Source organism: Rhagoletis pomonella, unplaced genomic scaffold, assembly GCF_013731165.1.
Source record: "Rhagoletis pomonella isolate Grant_MI unplaced genomic scaffold, Rhpom_1.0 Rhpom_scaffold_00004, whole genome shotgun sequence".
Lineage (NCBI taxonomy): Eukaryota > Metazoa > Arthropoda > Insecta > Diptera > Tephritidae > Rhagoletis > Rhagoletis pomonella.
The window spans coordinates 78,582,933-78,605,309 of NW_023458558.1; the positions used below are offsets into that span (position 1 = coordinate 78,582,933).

At 36.1% G+C, this 22,377-nt stretch overlaps 1 protein-coding gene across 1 annotated transcript in view; it reads right to left on the reverse strand.

Annotated features, from left to right (window-relative positions):
- Positions 1 to 10,887: 10,887 nt before the first annotated feature.
- LOC118738340 (homeotic protein Sex combs reduced-like) overlaps positions 10,888 to 22,377 on the reverse strand; it is a 57,617-nt gene continuing 46,127 nt past the window's right edge. Inside the window, exons 2-3 of the mRNA XM_036469265.1 lie at positions 19,346 to 20,366; positions 10,888 to 10,942 (exon numbers count right to left, since the gene is read on the reverse strand). Of these exons, the coding sequence (XP_036325158.1) occupies positions 10,888 to 10,942; positions 19,346 to 20,289 (999 nt within the window). The 5' untranslated portion in view covers positions 20,290 to 20,366. The remainder of the gene's footprint in view (positions 10,943 to 19,345; positions 20,367 to 22,377) is intronic.

Consider the following 22,377-nt stretch of genomic DNA (forward strand, 5'->3'; position numbering starts at 1 on the left):
CTGGCAAATGTTGTGAATATTAATTTTAGTTTTATTATGAAGTCGCGTGAATTTCGTTCTTAATGTACTTCTATCCCTTAACATTCCACGAATTGAAGCATGATTATTTATCTACGCATGCATGCTTAACATTAAAAAAATATAGTGTTTGCAGTTGCCATAATTGTTTACCCTAAAATCAAGTGGTTGTTTGCTAGGTGTCCTTTTAAACAAGATCATAAATGCTGGCGATATTGCCTATGAAAAACCTGCAGACATCTCTGAGCTTTTTGAAATTATACAATTGAAACAACACAACTAATAGTGGCAAAAATCTTACCTCTAATATGTACATATAAATACATATATATATATATTTATAAGTGTTAACATTTGTATACCACAGGTATGAATAACGTTTTTACGCATTCTTACAGCCAGTTTCACCAAACTATTTAAGTGGAAATTAGCTTTAATTTTCGAATTTTCGGTTTCACCAATCAATTTTAATTTTGATTTAAGTGACCTATGCTCTGCACTTAAATAAAAGTTAAATCAGAATAACCACACTCAGAGATGTTACACGTTTAATCACCTGATCATTGTGTAACTGCTGCTTACTTGTATACCAGCCCTGCTTTTACAACACAGCGTGCCAAAGCTTTCAAAAGCTCTCAGTACAAATGAAAGCGAAAGCTAGACCTAGTCTGTTTTACAACCACTTTTTACTCACTTAAATAAATAGTTTATTGAAACTGAAAATTATTTAAATGAGAATTAAATACAAAATTAAATTAAAGTTAATTTCCACTTAAATAGTTTGGTGAAACTGGCTGTTAAAGACTGATTATGGCAACTTAACTTAACTTAACAGAACTTAGAACTAAGAAAAACAAAATGAAACAGATTTCGACGTAGCATTAAGTTACAAGTTTCGGCGGGAAAATTTTCCTTAAATAAGGTCCAAATTTGAAAAAAATAAAAATTAGGGGGGGTAGAGGAGTTTTTTTTTTGGATTCTGAAAGTGAAGACCAAAGACCGCGGAGGTTTCTAATTAAAAAGTTAAAGACTTAAGGCGCGCGGTTTTTTATTAAAAATTTTCACTATTTATCGAAGTATCGATTTTTATGACAAGTGCAGCAGCTGAAAATTTTTAAAAAAAGATCGCGCGATTTTTTATTATAAATTTTCATTATTTACCGAAGTATTTATTTTTTTAAGCGCCGCCGACATCATACTCACTTATTCCCTAATGTTATCGAGATCATTATTAAACAAAAATAGATTGTTGAACATCCCTTGATTTTAGTGTATTTATTTTTCGAACATCTGGTAGCACATTTCTATTCACCATTACAGCCATTTTGTTTGGGTTGCTTGTTTACTTTGTTGAAGAAAAGTAGTGAAATAATTAAACGCGTTTTATATTGTTAATAAATAAAATAAAATACATCTAGTGTATACAAATACACGTGAACATTGCAGAGATCGTATATTTATGAAAATATAATTATTAGGTGCTCTTTTTATATGAAACTTTGCTAGTGAAACTACAAAGAATTTAACAACAAATTAGTTAAATACTATTACTAATACAGTGAAAAGAGTGATAGGTAATGTAAATATTTATATTTCTTAACATCCCCGCCAAGTTTCATGACAAAATTCGGCATAGTTTTGCGAAAACAGCCAAAAACCGATGTAATAGTAAAAGTTGATTTTCCTATATATTTTTTGGCCACCCTAATGTACTTATGAACGCACTATCACAGCAATGCCCACGGCGTAGAATAAAATATCTGGCCAGCTCTTTTTAACAAAAACTAATGTAGCTTCATAAGTCCAGGAGAGAATAAAAAACTTTGAGACTCATTTTCTTCAAATACTTATTTTACAAAAATTGTAATACAAGATTTTACGTATTTCAAGCCAAAACTACTCCGAACTAATCAAATTCCACAATGTTGATGAAAACCTTTTGTATTCTTTGAGACCTATGACAATTTCTGTGAATATTTTGGCTTTTGGAGTTTTCGATAGAAAGATTCTGCGCAAGATTTACGGGCCTTAGCACGTTGGCGATGGCGAATACCGCAGACGATTTAACGATGAGCTGTCGAGGTGCGAATAGCAATAACGAGGCTGAAAAACAACAAAGCTGCTTGATCTGGCAGCCAGCCAGCTGAGCTATTCAAGTACGGCGGCGAGGAGTTGATAAGGTGCATGCATGCCCGACGATTGGAATTTAAGTGTGCTCTGCCCAATCCACAAGAAAGGCGACCCCGCCATTCGCGCTAACTACGGGATTAGCCTTCTATGCATAGGTTACAAGGTCTTATCGAGCGAATTGTGTGAAAGACTGAAGTCTACCATCAAGGAACTGCTTGGGCCTTATCAGTGTGGCTTTAGACCTGGCGACCATACACCATAGACCAGGTATTCACAATACGCCAAATCTTGGAAAATACCCGCGAGAAAAGGATCGACACTCGCCACCTATTTATCGACTTCAAAGCCGCTTTTGATAGCACTAAAAGGAGTCGCCTATATGCCGCAATGTCTGAGAATGTCATACCCTCGAAACTGATATGGCTGTGTAAAATTACGTTGAGCAATACCACCAGCTCCGTCAGAATTGGGAATGTGATTACTTTAATCTGATGTTGGAGAAGATAATAAGAGCTGCAAAACTGAACCGCTCAGGAACAATATTTTACCAGAGCATGGAATTGCTGCAGTACGCCGATGACATCGACATCATCAAGAAAAGCGAAGTCTGTTCTGCCTTTTCCAAGTTGGATAAGGAAGCAAAGCGAATGGGTCTGGTGGTCAACGAGGACAAGAGATACTGTCATCAAACAAACAGTCAGCGCATTGGCACCCACTTCACTGTTGGCACCCACTTCACTGTTGGCACCCACTTCACTGTTGACAGTTATAATTTCTAGAAAGTGGAGAATTTCGTTTACTTTGGAACCAGCAATAACACCGATTATAATGTCGGCATCGAAATTCAACGCAGAATCACTCTTGCCAACAAGTCCTACTTTGGACTCAGTAGGCAATTGAGGAGTAAAGTCCTCTCTCGACGTATGAAAACCACACTCTATAAGCCACTCATCAGGCCCGTGTTGATATTTGGCGTGGACAATGACAACATCCGATGAGGCGGCTCTTGGAGAAAGGCGAGAAATAGTTTGCGGAAGATTTACGGGCCTTTACGCGTTGGCGACGGCGGCTACCGCAGACGATGGAACGATGAGCTGTATGAGCTCATGGACATGGACATAGTGCAAAGAATTAACATACAGGGGCTCCGCTGGCTTGGCCATGTCGTTCGAATGGGCTCCGACGTTTCAGCTCTGAAAGTATTCAACTCAGAACCGGACGGTGGTAGCAGAGGAGGAGGGAGAGCCCTACAGCGATGGAAAGACCAAGTGGAGAAGGACTTGACATCACTTAGCATTACAAATTAAAGAGTAAGAAAAGTAACGACCGCTGAAGGCCGTTATAAAACCACTTGCATATTATCGTTCTTCTTCTTCTTATTTGGCGCTGTAACCGCCTAAGCGATTTTGTCCGAGTTCAGCAAAGCACACCAGTTGCTCTTCTGTGCCAACTGACGCCAATTTGAAATGCCAAGTGAAGCCAAGTCCTTCTCCACATGGTCTTTCGATCGCAGTGGGGCCCTTCTTGGTATGAATGAGCGGCGATAGTGAACGTTTGGCTATTTCGACACGTTGCTAGACGTACATGACCACTTTTTATGCATCGATGGTATTTCATTACTTTCCATCATAACATGTGGACCGCAATGATATGCGAATAAAACCTTGCAATGGATTTCGAAGCGCCCGCAATTATATATAAGGACATACACACATAAGAGTCCTACCCCTGCAAAAATTGGGACATGGTTTTAACGTATGTATGTGCAAAAGGTACAGGTTATTGCTGACCTAGACCACATCAAACGTAAAAAATTCGTGTATATGTTTAACACCACATCTTCGTGGCCCATCGCCAATTTGCTACGGTTCCCGAATGTGAATATTAGTAAAGCAAATTTTAAGAAAATGCATTTTGAATAATGAATTTTATTATTTAAATGTAAAAAGCACTTGCAAAGAAACATTCGGCTTGTACAAAATCCTATGAAGTTCAGCTCATAGTCCAAACGGGGTACGAGAGGTGGTCAGGTCAAATGACATCCCAACGTTAATGTAACCATTTTTATACCCGAGCGCACTTGTGCACAAGGGTATATTAATTTTGTTCACATAACGGTTGTTTGTAACAGCCAAAACGAATCGAGATAGATATAGACAAATGTATACATAAATGATCAGGCTGAAAAAAAGAAATCGATTGAGCCATGTCTGTCTGTCCGTCCGTCCGTGTACACGATAACTCGAGCAAAAATTGAGATATCTCAACGAAATTTGGTATGTAGGTTTCCCTTAATCCAAGGTAGGTTGGTATTGAAAATGGGCGAAATCGGACTTTAACCACGCCCACTTCCCATATAACGGTAATTTCCAGAAATACGAAAACTGCGATATTTTAGTAACTACTGAAGGTAATTCACTCAAAATTGATATTTACAATAATTTTTAGACGAAAAATAAGAATATTATAATTTTTTTTGGAAAATGGGCGTAGCCACGCCCTCTTATGGTTACATGTGTATATCTTGGTAACCGCTGCACCAATTTCTTCCAAACTTGGCACAGTTGTTAGCCTTCGCATAACATACCAAATGGCCGAAAATTTTTAAAATCGCTCAATAACCACGCCTACTTCCCATATAACGGTAATTTTCAGAAATACGAAAACTGCGATATTTTAGTAACTACTGGAGATTATTCACTCAAAATTGATATTTATAATAAGTTTTAGACGAAAAATAAGAATATTATAAATTTTTGGAAAATGGGCGTAGCCACGCCCACTTATGGTTACATGTGTATATCTTGGTAACCGCTACACCAATTTCTTCCAAACTTGGCACAGTTGTTGGCCTTGGTACAGCATAAAAAACCGCCGAAACTTTTTAAAATCGGACAATAACCACGCCCACATCCCATATAACGGTAATTTAGAGAAATACAAAATCTTCGATAAATCATTAAATATTGAAGCTAATTTATTCAAAATTGATGCTTGCAACAATTCTTTACCAAGAAATACGTTTATGGTAAAATTTTGGAAAATGGGCGTGGCACCGCCCACTTATGATCACATATAAGTATATCGGTAACCGTTCTACCAATTTGTACCAAACTCGGTATGGTTATTGTACTTGCCACGTGTAAGCAAAACGTTGAAAATTATTGAAATCGGACTAAAATAACGGCCGATTCTCATATAACGGTAAATTTAAGAAATGCTTGAAACTTCAATATTTCGAAATTGAAGGACGCTAATTTACTCAAAATTGATACACCTCGGCTTACCATCTAGCGGAAGGTTTCGGAAGGGTGAAAAAACATATATTTAATACTTGCGCCGGGTATTTAATGTTCGGCTTCGCCCGAACTTAGACTTTCTTACTTGTTTCTCCATATGTTTGAACCATTTTGGTTACTAGTGTTGGTTACGAGGAACGTCCCACTTTTTGCAGGGGCAAATTAGTCTCATGCTTATATCCATACATATGTATGTACCTGCATACGGAGTAAGTAAGTGATGTAAAAAAAAACATCAGTAAGATGTTAGTCTCTAACTTAGGGTGGGTGTAAGTTGGACGAGCAGACGAAAATGGCGCGCGCCGGTTTTATCGCATCAAATAATGTAATTTTCTAATAATTACTTTGCTATTATTTGCAAATACATACGTAGATATGTACATATGTATGTATGTATGTGTGTATACCCTGCAAACCCTTTTTTCAGAGTATTCTGCATTGTAAAGAATTCGTTAAGATTTAATTCGATTTTTTGCCGAATTTTCTAAAATGAAATAAATTACGCACACTTCCAAATCTGTGAAGCAACGAAAATAATGCTGCTATGTGAAGAATATCTTTCATAAATTTTCCAGAATTTTCTTCATTCTTCGTACAGAAATTTCTTTACGAGTTCGTGTCAACCACTTCATGTAATTTTCTTTGAAAATTCGTAAAAAAAATCGTTATAGAAATGAGATACTCCTAACGACTTCCTTAAGATTTCGGGAACTTTGGTTTGCAGGGTATACCTACATACATATGTCCGCAAATTGAATATGGAAGTGTATTTTTATTTTTGGTTGTACATACATACTTAATAGAGATTTAACGGATAGTGATTTGTATACCAAATATCCGACGAGCTGCGTGGCCGGATGGCCGAATATCCGGCGGCCGGATAATAAGTCCATTGTCTAGTTGTTACCAAAATAAATGTATTTCTAAATACCAACCCTGTACCCATCTGGCTCAGCAAATAAAAATGTAGTTTTGGTTTAATTTTCACAGTTTCCTTTAAAAGAAGTAGCTGATGAATATATTTTGAATATTAGTTTTAATGATTTTACTAATAGAAAGCTTTTCCAAGTGTAACAAAGATTCGTTTACTTAAACTACCGAATAGTAACTCAGTATTCGGTATTCGGGCGAAGTACATACACTTATTTGTATGCCAAAACTCGTGTGTGTCGATGCTTTTGCGTGAGCGTGATCATGTTTTGGCGCATATGGCTATTTTGTTTATTTCTCCGCACTCGTTTTGTTCTTCATTACAGCTTCTTGGCTTCTTGCCTTGTTGGTATCTGATTGTGGAGCACGAAACCCATTTGTAATTTTCTTAGCTGCGGAAAATTGAAAATTTGTTGATGCAGCGCTTGCTTGTAATTTAGTTCTTATAAGAGAACGTTATATATAAATAAATTTCGTGCATACATACTCGTATATGTACATATATGTAGATATGTACATAATATGTTCGTCTTCGCCTAAATAAAAATTCCTTTACCTGTTATAGTTATGTATGTGCATATACTTAACTACATAATTTGTAATCGAAAATCAAATTAACGCCCAATGCATCAATACATTACGTGTGTACGAGGTCTCAATTACGCTGAGATAAAGAAAGTTTCATAAAGAATTATAAACTTTCTCTCGTGATCAGGGGTGTTACAGATTCTGATCGTTATCGGAATCAGAATTGAAATCGACAAAAATTTGGTTTTGGTGTTACAAATTCTAATTTTATCGGTTTCATATTCGAATCAGATTTGGTAGCGATTTTAGGTATTACAGAAACCGATTAATCGGTTTACTTGTCAGAATGCGTTTCGTGCTGACAGAATTATTTATTTAGTGCGCAATTAAGTCGTGTTTCATCCTTTGTCGTGTGTTTTGTGCCAATTTTTAAATTACTGGATAGTGGTAAAATGACGTTATACAAGATTAGATAAATGAAATACATCTTACTTTATACATTGTTTTTATTTATACTTAATTAGGGGAAAACATAAGAGCCAGGGAAAACAGTCTCCCCTCTCACTAAGTTCTTCAAAAGGGAATCGCCCTGTCTGAAACCTCGTTTGGTGGCGAATGGCTCGGAGAGGTCTTTACCAATTCTGACGGAGCTGGTGGTACTGCTCAACGTCATTTTACACAGCCGTATCAGTTTCGCGGGGATGTCTAATTCAGACATCGTGGCGTATAGGCAACTCGATTTGGTGCTGTCGAAAGCGGCTTTGAAGTCGGCAAACATATGGTGAATGTCGATCCTTTTCTCGCGGGTCTTTTCCAAGGATTTTTCAGGGCTAATGCCACACTGATAAGGCTCAATCAGTTCATTGACAGTGGGCTTCAGTCGCTATTGCTATTCGATAAGACCTTGTAATCTATGCTTAGAAGGCTGTTCCTACTGTAGTTGGCGCGAATGGTGAGGTCGCCTTTCTTGTGGATTGTGCAGAGCACACTTAAATTCCACTCGTCGGGCATGCGTTCATCTGACCTTATTCTGCATATAAGATGATGCATGCACCTTATCAACTCCTCACCGCAATACCGGAAGGCCTGAGCTGACAGGCTGTAAGCTCCAGCAGATATTGCTATTCATACCTCGTCATAGGTGGAACATCGACTTCGTCATCACCGACAGGGGCTCGGCTTCGCATTCTCCATTACTTTCAGTGATGCTGCCATTCAATCATATGTTCCCTCCATAATTTAACTACGTTCTGGACATCAGTCACTAGGTCACCATTGTTGTTCTTACAAGAGTTCGCCCTGGTCTTGGCATCTTCCGTAAGTCGCCTAACTCTATGGTAAAATTTTCGGGCGTTTTTCCTTTCGGCCAGTATTTCAAGCTATTCGCACTCACGTATTTCGGCGTCTCTCTTCTTATTGCGGCAAATTAGTACGTCTCCCTCTTAAGCTCTCGATAACGGTCTCACATGGTTCGCGTTGCGCCCGATTACAGCGTGGCCCTGTAGGCAGCAGCAGCAGCTCTGCAGCTTGTAGACCCTCTTCAGCGAACCATTTGTGCCTTCGGGCTCGCTGAAATCCAACTACTTCTTCGGCGGCGGTACTTAATGAAAGGTAAATCTGGTTGTCGGCCGCTATAGTGCAGTGACAACATCAAGGCGCACGTCACAAATTGGAGGAGAAGCTCGACCAAACACTAACTTATGTGTAAGAGCCAATCTATTATTCTATTATTATAAATCTGGTTCCACTGCTCGCATATGTCGGCTTGTTAAAGACTGCTTTCTGAGAGAAGGTGTGAGAGTCGAGTAGCGATTGCATTGGCCCTCTGTTGTGCTTTCAGCTTTTCGACGTTACGCTCTTCTGGCATTTTTGACGCACATTTTTTTTTTTCGCTGCACAGAGGCGGGTGTGTATCTTGGCTGCAACAAGATTGTGGTCCGAGTCGATGTTTGGGCCTCAAAGTGTACGCACTAAGTGTATCACAACATGATCGATTTGGTTTATGCTTGAAGATAATACTGCATACTACCATGTTTCAGGCCCCGGCGAAGTCGACCAACCACAAATCGTTGTCGGACGTATCGTGGAAGGTGATCTTTCCGACGGTGGTTCCAAAGATCCCTTTCTTGCCCACCCTGGCACTGAAGCCGCCAAGCACGAACTTGATATCATGGCGGGAGCAGCGTTCGTATATGCGCTCCAAGCGCTCATATAAGCTATCTTCGGACACTTCGTCCTTCTCTTCCGTCGGAGCGTGGGCGCAAGTCAGCGAGATGTTGAAGAATTATTAAAATATATCTCCTACAAAAAGCAATACCTATTTTTTCAGCCCCTTGACAAAGAATGTAACTCAGTGTTTTCCCAAATAAAATAAATTTTTTCCTTTTTGATAATTACTTAAGGCAGAGTGACATGATTGGTTCATTTATACAGATTTGTACAGTTTTTTATATTGGGATATTGGTACAAAATAAAAAAATTGGGACATTTTTTTTTGTAGTCACACGATTGGTACAATACAGGGAACTTCTATCGAAAATTTTAAACATATTATTTTTCATGATGGGGATAAAGAAAAATATTTGTACATTCACACGATTGCATTGAAAGTTTGGGCAAATGCCCAGTCGTGTGATACTGGCTTTATAAATTTGTGAATTGGTCTTTGTTTTATTGAAATATAGCATTACATGCTGTTTAAGCGACTTATGCATTTCCCGCATAAACAAATAACAGCGAACACACACACGCACTTGTATATGGCACTCCCGCCCAAAACCAAGTGCAGCGAATAAACACACGCACTTGTGCTTAAAAATAATTCGTTCTTTAATCATTGGGTATGCATTTTTTAATGCACTTCTCAACTGCCGCAGAACAAAACCTACTAAAGTAGTTAATTGCTGGCACTCCAAATGATGCTCAACAAACTTGCTTGATGCATCACAACTCTCTCGAAGTTGTCTCACGGGGCTCTGTATTGCCTTCGGCTTACAGAGGTGGTACAAGAGCTACCATTGGCCCCAGCGCCTACCTAATTTTTGAGCTTAAAAGTGCTCAACACTCCGCTTGACGCACACCCCCAAAAACTCTTACAGAGTTTAAGCGGCAAAGGAACAGCGCTACAAGCCGTGGGGACTCTGCATGACTTACAACCATGCAGAGGTGGTATCTGATGGTTATCATTGGCTCCGACGCAACCCAAAACATTTTTGCTTTAATAAATTTTTATGCAAATACATTCATCCTGGTCCTGCCCTCACACTGAGTTATTCACATACATATGGGCATATCCTGGGTTACGGACGCGACATTCGCATGCGTAACTAGTCTTAAAATAGAAAGGAAACTGAAAAATCGTATGCATATCACAACTGCTACAAGGCACTGGGAAGGTGCTATATTCAACAAAAATTTTCGGAAATAGGTATAAACAGTTAGGTACAAAGATACAAGAAAATCAAAAACGGTACGGACGCGACAAAAATGGAAGTTTTTTGGGATATGCAAATATGTATAAGTAATACATAAATACGTGAGGTTTGACTTTTCCAGAGTTCCTTAAAAAAATGGTTTGGTTTCTAAGGTATTTACATTTTTATGTAACCGAACTAAGTCTTTTTCTCTTTGGCGGAGTGCTTATGTCACAATCAATGCGAGTTCTTATAAAAGAGACTTTCACGAAAAGACGAGTGAAGCGGCAATAAAGTACTTTACACTCTTACTGTAAGAGGATCATTTTTCCTGCAAAATATATTCATATAAGAGTGTGTTGTTGTAGAAATTGCAGCTATCTTTTCTGTGGTTACTTGAAAGAATAACTTATATCGATATCCGGCATATTTAAACGTTTGACTTACTGTAACTGTAGTTTAAGATGTTTATTAGAAATATAAAGTTATTGAAAGTGTGTTATTTTTGTGTATAAAATACACAAAAACTTTTAAAATCACACAAGTTTTTCTTTCAAATGTCCACGGATTCAGACGTTCATATTTATAGTTAGGACAAGCGAAAAAGTATTATCAATCGTCGATCTGTCTAGCTTTTGTTCCACTTACATACATATGTATACATACATATATGTGTGTATGTATGTACCCTTATGGTCAGCTGATTAAGTCAAGTGACATTTTGACTAGTTTTGGCTATTTTTGGCTATTTTTCTTTTGTTTATTTAATGTTTATAAAAGTCAACAAACAGAAGTGTAAACATACAACATTTTCACACAGACCGCAAGTATGCCCCCCAAATTATGAAAATTCAACGAACTTGAAAAATTGCACCTAAAAATTTTAAACTTATTCAGAATTTTTAAAAATTTTGGGTATGCAGTTTTGTAGCCCATTAAATTTTAGTACGTCAAAGTGCAAATTTCAAAACGCTAGAAAATCGCGTTGGTTTTTAATAATTTTTTTGGTGGATGGTGGTGTGCATTTTCTTCCATATAAAGTATGCTCGACAATTTCGTTTGTATGGGAGAAAATGCCAAGCACCATTAGCAAAAAAAAAACTATTAAAAATCAACGCGATTTTCTAGCGTCTTCAAAATTGTACTTTAACCTACTAAAATTTAATGAGCTACAAAACTGCATACTCGAAATTTCTAAAAATTCTGAATAAGTTTAAAATTTTTGGGTGCAATTTTTCAAAACAGCCAAAACTAGTCAAAATGTCACTTGACTTAATCAGCTGACCATAAGGGTATTGGGTGCGAATGTTAAAGTTTGTTGAATTTTGATGGTATTTGTACGAAAAGTGAAATGTGAATTTATGTGGCGCTGGTTAGGTGTAGTGCTAAACTTTTATAAAAAAAATATAAACATTAAACATATAAAGAAAAATAGCCAAAACTAGTCAAAATGTCACTTGACTTAATCAGCTGACCACAAGTGTATATTTTTATATCAGCCTCGCTACTTTATTCTCCTTTAGTCTACTTTACATACATACATACGTGTACATACATATGTGTATACTACCCTGCAAAAAATTGGGCGACTAATCTCTAAAGAGAGTATTCCGATATTACTCTCAATCGGGTACAATTGGGCATTAATTAGTCCCAACTAGTCTCATACGGGTACTAATGGAGGTCAATTAGTCTCGACTCATTTCTTATGGGTATAATTGGAGATCACTAACGGGTACTATCAACGATTTAATGATATGTACGCACTTAGTCAATGAAATTTCATGTGCGGCGTTGGCACACAGATAGAGTATTCGCCTAACAAAACTGGGCATCCCGGTTCGAATCTCAGCTGGCTCAAATTTTTATTTTTATTTTTTAAAAGTGACTAGTCGCTTTTTATACCCGTTGGGGTATAAAGGTGAACAATTAGTCTCTTCATAGGACATGCTCGAACAAAAGCGATCAGTTCATTCCATATAAAGAGATCAAAAGTGGTATTAGTCGCATGCTCCTTTGCGATTGCTCCCGGAGTCATCCCGGATTAGTCCCATTTTTCGCAGGGTAGCTACTTATGCGTAGATATAAGCGAGAGTTCCTGCCCAATGTCTGTCAATAGGTCATGCATTGTAGCAGCTGTGAGCGAATTGTAAACGAGTCAACAAGCTAAAAAGTTTACAAGAATCGTGAGGAAAGAGGAGCAATCGCGAAGCTTTTTTGACAAGAAGAAAAATTGTTTATAATTTTTTTCTTTATTCGATTGCCTATATCTTTTAAAACTAAATGAAATAGAATTAATTTGCTATGAACATTGCTGTACCTATGTACTTACTAGCGTGGGCCGAAAATCCGCTTTTTTAGAATTTTGATTAGTTATAGCAAAAATATGGTTTATTATTCTCTAACAAAAATCTGTGTGCAAGATTAAAATTTTTGGTCAATATCTTAGGCTCGCCCAAGTCCATCAAAGTTCAATGTGGTCAGAAATAAAAATTAATAAATTAATTAACAAACACATTTTTTTCTACTAAAATTGCAATTATTTCGAAAGTATTAGTTCTACATCATTTGGTATATGTACGGTGACCATATTAACTAACGTAAAATAAAGGACTTTTTTTTTTCAAAATGATTTGGGAATACGTACATACAACTTGTATGATAAAAGTACCTTACCCATATCGTAATTTAAATCAAATATTTACCAGTTAATTATATTATTTAACTGTACAAGTTCCCCTGATGTAGCGAAAAATTAAGCCAAATCCTTTCCAAGGACTTCGCCATCCTTTGCTACCAAAATGCGTTTATCATAATTCATACTGCACGACGAAGCCATCACACAGTGGTACAAAATTGGAATTCTATGAACATTGAACATCCACTGGAGCCTTTATTTTCCACCAATTTTTACTAAAAACCAAAAAAATATTTATTTTGGTGAACATTTTTTTATAACATTTTCAAATTTTTTTTTTATGTATTTTTTTTTGTTTTGGGAGAACCATACAATTGTTTTGAACTAGTCTTTTTTATGTATCATTTATTAACTGGAACAGGAGAATACATTTTCTTCAAAATTGCTACTTTATCTGAATTTTGCACTAAAAAATTTAACATAATCAAACAAATGTTCAGAAATCAGGCTCAACTGGTCTCTTGCAAATATCGTAAGCTTTCATAAAAAATAAAAATTAATCATATTAAGTGAAAAATGAAGGCTCCAGTGAATTACGAACACTAAATGCCAGTTTTGAACCACTGTGCAGTAGGGGGTTTATTGTTCTCTTTCAGTGGAACTGGAAACTCAGCGTACAACACGATCCTGGGCACAACTTTTCCTGTGCTTTATAGATTGTACAAAGATTACCGATTAAACAGACACCCTTAAGTGGGGTGCGAAACAAACTGGCGAAGGTTTTCATTATATTTTATAAGGGGCATTTTTATTTTTCATATTCTGCGTTTAAAAATGTATCAACTCTGAAAAACGCAGAGCCGATTTAAAGGACAGTTTAAGAAATAAAGGACAAAAGGCGTCCTTTATTTTGAAAAAAATTATAAAGGACAGGGGGTTCAAATAAAGGACTGTCCTTTAAAATAAAGGACGGATGGTCACCGTAGGTATATGGACCATTTTTGTAGAGGACCGAAATAAGCCAAGAACATTTTTTTTACCACTTAAACTTTGAACCATATTTTTGCTATTACCAATCAAAATTCCAAAAACGCGGATTTTCGACCCACGCTAGTACTTACATATCGTCGTTTAAAGTGCAAAACCGCGTATCAACAAAATGCAAAACCGCGTATCAGCAAAATGCAAAACCGCGTATGTGAAGTTGTAGAAATTATTTTCTAGAGCGTAAAAACACTCATATTTCAAAATTATTCTCTTTTTTTAAAGCAATCGCATATCTGCCTAGTATATTTCAGGACGAATGGATAAGGATTGAGCCAAGAGCTTGTGTGAGGAAATCCAAATTTTGGCAGCCAATGTCAGTTACGCGGTTTTGCAGAATCACGATACGCGGTTTTGTACTTTAAACGACGATATGTATATGGGAAAATCTAAAAAATAGCTACACTTTCAAAATAAAAATTTTAATTTTTAAATTTGTGCGCACACCTATGTTTTATATATCATTTTAGTCGTTATATCTTAGTAAGTCGATTAATATAAGTGTAATTCATTTTCATCAAGTACTTCAAAAGTTAGACGAGGAATAAACATGAAATAGAAAACAAAAGAATAAGCTGGGTTCAAATTACGCTTTTCAAGTTGTAAACTTTGAGCAAAGATTTTGAAAGTTGAACTCACTTAATTGGGACGTTCTAAATGCAATCGCATGCCCCGTTTTACCAGATTGGCTCCGGTTTTCGAGATAAAGGTACTTGAAAATTTGATTAAATTTTAACTATTTTATAAATAACTCCCTCAGTTTTGAAGTTATTTTACTAAAATTTTGCACATAACAGTTCTTTTAAAATTACCTTAATTATTTCTTAAAAATATCGAAATAGGCTCACATTAACATATAGCTCCAATACAACTGATTACTCAGATATGTGTTTTTGCGCTATAACTCTAACTTCATATCTGAATAATAAATTGTATGTTAAATTGAACCTATACTAAATTTTAACCTCTTTAATTGGAGGAGTTATAATGCAAAACAACGTCTCTGATCAATCAGTTGTATGGGAGCTAGATGTTTTAGTGAACCGATTTCGATGATTTTATGGAATAGTTAAGGTAATATTAAAAAACGGTTATGTGCAAAATTTTAGTAAAATATCTTTAAAACTCGGGACTTTTTTTATAAAATAGTTAAAATTTAAGCAAAGTTTCAAGTACCGCTATCTCGAAAAGTGGAGCCAATAGGGTAAAACTGAGGACGCCATTGAATTTAGAAGGCTCCAATTAAGTAAGAGCAACTATCAGAACATTTGTTGAAAAAAAGTTGCTTTGATACCACTGTCGAAATATTCCGACTAAAAGAAGGAGCATCATTAAAAGTAGTAAATCAGGGTTTTTACACACTTCTAGAGACAAATTTTTTGAAGCATTTTGCAGGTATATGTAATTTTATAAGGAATAGCAGTTATAGAAAGATTTAGATCGTTTCGACGTATTTTCCAAATGTGCCTTCAATTAAGGTGTTTTTGAAATAAAAATTACGCTCAAGAACGCAGAATATTTTATCCTTAAAAGTTAGTTTATTCTGAAAGCACACCCCTAGCTAAGGTATCAAATTATTCGTAATTGTTTGTAGAATACAATACATACTTAAAAAGTTCTTAAAATTAAATGCTTCAAAACCTATACGCAATAAACCGAAAATTTTGAAAATCGTGAAATGTGGAGCTACAGACTTTGAGTTACTTGCCATTTCGTTATTTTTTAATGCACACTTTTCTTACCTACTACATATGAAGTGTACATTTAAGTGCTAAATGCCCATTTAATTTCAAATCAGAATATGGTGTGCTTAAAAAGTTATGACATAATTAATTTTGCCCCACTTAAAAATTACATAAAAAATTCAATTGTTTTCATAATTTTTTTTTAAATTTAAACACCGGTATTTCAAAAGTTATGCAGCAAATTGATCCAATTTTTTTTTTGAGGCTTCAAGTATGCGTCAATGAATTATGTATATCCAAAAGCAACCAGCTTGATTTAGTTTACAACAGTGAAAATAAAGCTAAACAACACAAAGGTTACCTGTTTTTGAGATTTTCCCATATAGTTAACCTTAATATAGAAAGGCAATAACTCATTTTCATTTCGAATTTAGATTTAAACAAAATCTGTCAAATAGCTCACAATTATCTAATAGAAATTGTTTATGTTTAATAACAATCAGTACCTCGACGAAATTCACAATTGTAGAACTTTGCTTTTTACAAACTTTATTTGAAGGAACAAAAATATGAGATAGGGCTTTTCTATATTAAGGTAACGATATGTATGTATTATGCACGTACATACATAAGTGGGGATCGACATTGGCACTCTATTGGATTGGTATCGGTGAATTTCTAAATTTCTTGGCATCAGGATTTGTTTGAGTGGGTTTGAGCGTATACATATGTATGTATGTATGTACGTACATATGTACAGTGATAGAAAAATAAATAGTGACGCAACATTTGCACATATTTTGCCTATTTTTCTTTTGTTATTTATTACTTATTATTACTTTTGAATAAAAGTATGGCTCATTATCTAACAAAACCTATGATATAAATAAGAGTTTCCAAAATTTTTTTGAGTACAGTGAGAAAAAATAAATCATATCCTTAATATTTTCATTGAGCTTTGTACCACGATTGTTTATTAGGAAAAATTGAAAAAGCAACAAAGTCTAAGCGGTAGAAGTTATAGCTGCTGTTTCGAATATCACCATATCTCCTCATCAGACTTCTTTTTTCTAGACTTCAGCAGCTGAAACACATATGATTTTGCCCCAAACGACCTTTTGTTTACTTTAAACAGATTTATTTTTGGAGATTTTTTCGTTTGAATACGATTTCGTTCTGCACTCGACAGAATTAAGAAAGACCGGAAAACAATTAAAAACTATATGTTCTGCCTACTCGGATTTGAACCAGGACACTCCTAGCAGCAAGTAATAGTAAGAAGCATCTCTGTGCACTCACTTACAGCCGCAACATGTGAGTGTGCTTTCAAATGTTAACTCATTCTCTATAAACATTTCTAGACAATACCATTCTGTGGGCGGTCAAATAAATTTTTCACAAGTTACATAACGGCGGAATGTGGAATTTTATTAGCAAGCTGAACTGAATATATCTAAACACACCACTCTGGGTTCGATCAAACAAACGTATGTTTAAATTTCATTAAAAAATGCTTTTTCTGTTCAAAATTTTTAAATCGCTAACATGGAAAAACCAAGGATGACTCTGTTTGGTAAAATCTTGTTATTTTTTCTAAGTGTATGCAGTTTTATAGTATAATAACGAGTAAGCTTTCAAACTAAAAAATCGCGTTGATGTTTGGCAATTTTTTCATTTTCTTCTATAAAAATTATACAGGTATGTACATATTAGGTTTGTTCCACAAGCTACTCGAAGTCACTTTTAGAGTTTATTTGATATACGCTGACAGTTTGAACTTTGCTCGAGTTTTTCTACAAGTAGCTTGTGGAACCAACCTATTATGTTCGATTGTGGTGGAAAAATGCGTAATACAGTCAGACAAAAATTGTCAAAAATTTTTATTTGTTAGGAACTTCAAACTTGCAGAGGTATTTCAAAGTGACGTGTGAGACATTTTAACTCCGTTTTGCTCGAACTTTAAGTAAACTCTATTGATTTGACAAGTGTCAAACTGTTAACACTTGAAATCAGATATCAGTTTATTACGAAACTGTAAAGTATACAATTTAATTATATAATTTACACAGAAATTTAACATTTTCCAAGCGTGACGGGTGGGACAACGATGAAACTCGCTTTCCTGAATTGTTGAATTCGTTTTTCAATTCTAGACAAACTATAAATATTTCGTTCATAGCGGCTTTCTCGAATGTAGTTAGTATAATGTTAAGTACCACTTTATCCTTTAATGGCATTATTATATTTTAAAATAAAAAAAAACCTATTTTAGCTTGTGACGGGTGGGACAACATTTTGTGACGGGTAGGACGAGTCACCTTTGAGGACACAGTTCGTGAGTAAAATGAACACTGGTTTGATGTGAATATTTTTTATAAACATTTAACAATGGGAAACTTAAGAATTTGTGTGTTACGTAAAAAGAATATATATTTTGCTGTGACGGGAGGGACATCCAATAAGCATTTTTTTGAAATCGTATAACTTCTCACAATATGTGTATTTTTCTAATAACCATTTTAAAGTTAATGAATTGTTCTCTCTTTTTGGATAATTATACTTTGCATTGTCACCTTTAGTACATGAGAAATGCCTTGAAAACTTGATGCAAAAATATTATATATATGCATTTATAACAATAAAATAGAGAAAATAGTGAAAAGTAAATCGATGAAAATCTATTTCTAAACTATTCTACCTGCTTTACTGTTTTTGTAGATTTAAACACAATTTATGTAATTTATTTGTTTACCTGAGGTGTCGTCTTTGCTGGAATGACCCTATACTAGAATTTAATGGGCTATATGCAAAATCTGATTAAAAAGTTGAGAATTTATTTGCAAATTTGCAGAATTTTTATAATTTTTGCACAAAGTTTGATATATGAGTTTATATGGTTTAGTTAAAATGTCGCGTCCCTATTTATTTTTCCACCACTGTATGTATGCATGTGCGAATGGCTATTGGGAGCGGACGAGTACACATATGTATATACATCCATACATACATATGCATGTACTTAAATATTAAATACATTGCGTATTCAAGAGTTGTACTTGTATATAATTGTTTGTGGGTGGGTGAAAATACATGTGGAAAGTGAGTTATTACGAGAGGTGAACTTTCCCGCAGCGCGTCGCCTAGCACTTCGCTACACGCTTTTGAGAATTCGATGTACGAGAAAGTGCAAGTGTCATGAATGGTTTGTTTATTTATTTTGACATTATGCTGCGTTGAAATTTAGGGGCACGAGTTATATAGTATAATTAATTTATATGCTTATAAAGTGAACTATAGACTACGAGATGTCTGTAGAATTGATAAAAAATTTTAGCTAGTGTTTATATGATTTATTGGATCTGAGTATTGCAGACAAATACTTAGGTGCAAGGGTGGCATGGGTGTAAAGGCGATTAGATAGTTGTTGAAACCCCATATTTCATCAAATTAATTTATCTGCTCAATGTTTTTTGTGTAAACAAGCAAAGAAACATTTTGGTATTTTTCAATTACTTCAATTACATACATACTATTTAATTATCATGTTGAATTGCATCTATTTAATAAACCATTTTCTAATGAAAAATGATTCCATATACATACATAAGTACATGTAATATACATACATATTTGGTTATTTTAAGGAAATAATTGTGAAACTTACTTTGTCCTAAATGTACTCGCTTCATCCACGGATATATCTGTGGCGGATTCTTCTTACAGTTGCCACTATTTTGGCTACTGCCAGCCTCATTGCCGCTATCACTTTCCGAGTCGGAGTCGCCACCGCCGGGACTGTGCATTGGCACATTTACGCTAACGTTAACATTCACGCCAGCGCTACCGACTCCACCACCACCACCGCCGTGATTGTTGGTTACGTTCGCGGCAGCTGCCGCCACCACTAGATTGCCACCCAGCACGCCTTTATTCAGCGATCTTGCCACACTCTCCACCACTGAAGTGGGTGACAATTTCGGTGAGATCTCTCGCGTCGACAAATCTTGGGGACTGGCTAGAGATTGCGTGTTAGTGTTGTTGTTACTGGCGTTAGTGTTGTTATTGTTACCGGTAGGCGTTGAGGGATCATTGGCGTATTTACAACTAATGTTAGTTTGTTGTGGCGTCGGTTGTTGTTGCGGGTGTTGTTGCTGCGGATGTGGCTGTTGCTGTTGTTGAGCGGTATGTTGCGCCGTCGCGTGGGCGTGCTGCTGCTGCTGTTGTAGCAGCAGACGTTGCGGCTGCAACTGAGTGTAATCCACCATGTCAGGATTCTGTTGGGTACCACCGCCCGATCCACCTAAGCTGTAGGCCGATTGATTGGCATAGTGCGCCTGCGGTGTGTTGGGATACAGATTAGGAGAATAAGCAGCGGCGGTAGGGAAATAATCATTTCCACCGGGTGTGCCGGGACCTGAGCTGCCCTGTCCGCCGGAACCACTGCCTCCACCGCCCGCACCTGGACCTCCATTGCTAGTGGTGGTGTTAGTCCCTCCGCTTGGAGTCCCCACATGATTTTGCTGCTGGTTCATTTGTTGTGGATAGCAAGAAGCTAGCGAATTCACAAACTGATAAGAAGACATTGCAAAACAGTCGGGATCCATGTTGTCCACTGAGTTGAGCGGTGAGATATTCACGCGATTTTGCGATTGGCTTAGGTATGTGCGCAGCTTTTCAGTGACTGAAATTATAAAAACAAAAAAAATGTCTATACTTTTAATACTTAAATATGTATGTATTTAGACTACAGTTTAAGAAAAAATTTTCTAAGAAATTCCTTAAATATGGTTCCTACACATAAGCACGAACATAACAGAACACAAAATACACAACCCCTCACGCTACTCATAGCCTGGGAGCAATGTCTGTACTAGGCGTACATCAACTGATTATTGTCTTATGAAAAATATCACATAGTTTGTTAAAATGCGTGTATATTATCTATATTGACTAAATAGTGAATGCCTTCGAGTACATTTCAAAGATCACTTGTGAATAACAAAGATTTACCTTATTATGTGGAGGTTAAACTCCTCAACTACCTTTCGACTTTCAGGAACTGTCGGCAAACAATTGAATTAACCGCTGAGCATGGTAAAGCGTAAATATATATTAAGCATAGCTATTAGTTTGACCGGTTGTGGCAGAAATTGGCTCGTGAATGTTCGACCACGGTCAACGTGGGGTTAGGTGGCGGAACTGAGTTTGTTAGTATGCGAAGACTTGTATCGATAGCTCCTTGCGAGCTGTGTTGATGATTGTTACGTGCCTGCAACTGCATTGAATTACATATTCGCTAAAGAGAGAAAAAACAAGAAACAGACTTTCGTTGTACCTGTTGGCAGCAAAAACGATAATAAAGAAAACCAACAAGAACAACGACGCGTAATATCTAACCAATTTACCTAAAACAAGAAACACACAAGCAGTTTTTTGCAGACAAGTATGTATATAATTCATATAATGGTAACATTTTCTACTCGGCTCACAGCTTGATGTTGTGGAAAAGTGAATGTAAAACATCGGCCAAAATTATCTTACTCGCGTACATACATATTAATCTACATACATACATATGTATGTACACCAGGGTGTTCCAAAATAAGTAAAATCGGAATTTTAATGCTCTCACCCCCTAGGTTTTTTCTATATCAAGAAAAATATACCCCTATTTTCGTATTTTGAAATCAAAAAATATTTACAGGTCGCTCAAAGCGCTCAAAGTTTTCCATGTATTTTATATGGGGAAAAATAACTTTTCGTAGAAATGCTATGGAATTCTTGAAAATCAATATTTTTCGATCAAAAAACTCTGGTTGGCTTCAGGAGACTTCCAACAACAATACCCAATTGTTTATTTAACCATTTCTTAATGCTAAGAATTTTTTATTTATCCCCCATTGCATTTCCTGGCTATTTCTGAGGGTGTTGGCGGACCTATAAAATATAGTATTATTATTGGAAATTTCTTGAAGAGAAACAGACTTTTCAGATCGAAAATATTGATTTTCAAGAACTGTATACCATTTCTTCGAAAAGTGTTTTATCCCCATATAAAATACATGGAAAACTTTGAGCGCTGTGACCGACGTCTAAATACTTTTTGATTTCATAATAACAAAATGGGGGTATATTTTTTCGGTATAGAACAATCCTTGGGGGTGAGAATATACAAATTTCGGCTTCACTTTTTCTCACGCATTTTTGGACCACCCTAATGTACACTCATCGGAACAGCAGCCACTGAAGAGCCAACCAAATTGTGGTGAAGACTTTTCTGCTATGTTGATAGTGGGAAGGGGTGAAACCTGCTGTGCCAATTTTTTATTTTACTTCTTGTTTCGCTTTTGTTACAATAGCCGGGCTCCGTTATTGAAGGAAAACCTATAATTTGGAGCCAGCGAGCAATTTATGCCGGTGGCATTGTCAGAAATTTAGTACTTGGCACATAGTTGACACTGCGAAGAAGCAGGGTTTTATAAAAAAGTGTAAATGGTTATAATAGGCGGTGAAAATTGTGAAATTATTTACAAATCACACGTCAATAATGGTGACAACAGAGAAACTATCTTAGATTTGTATGGAACAAAACTTTACATTAAAAGTTGCATTAACGTTGTTCGCAACTGATCAGCAACAAATGGGGTTGCTGAGGATTAACTGCTTAAATGCTGTAATTCAATTAATTCTAG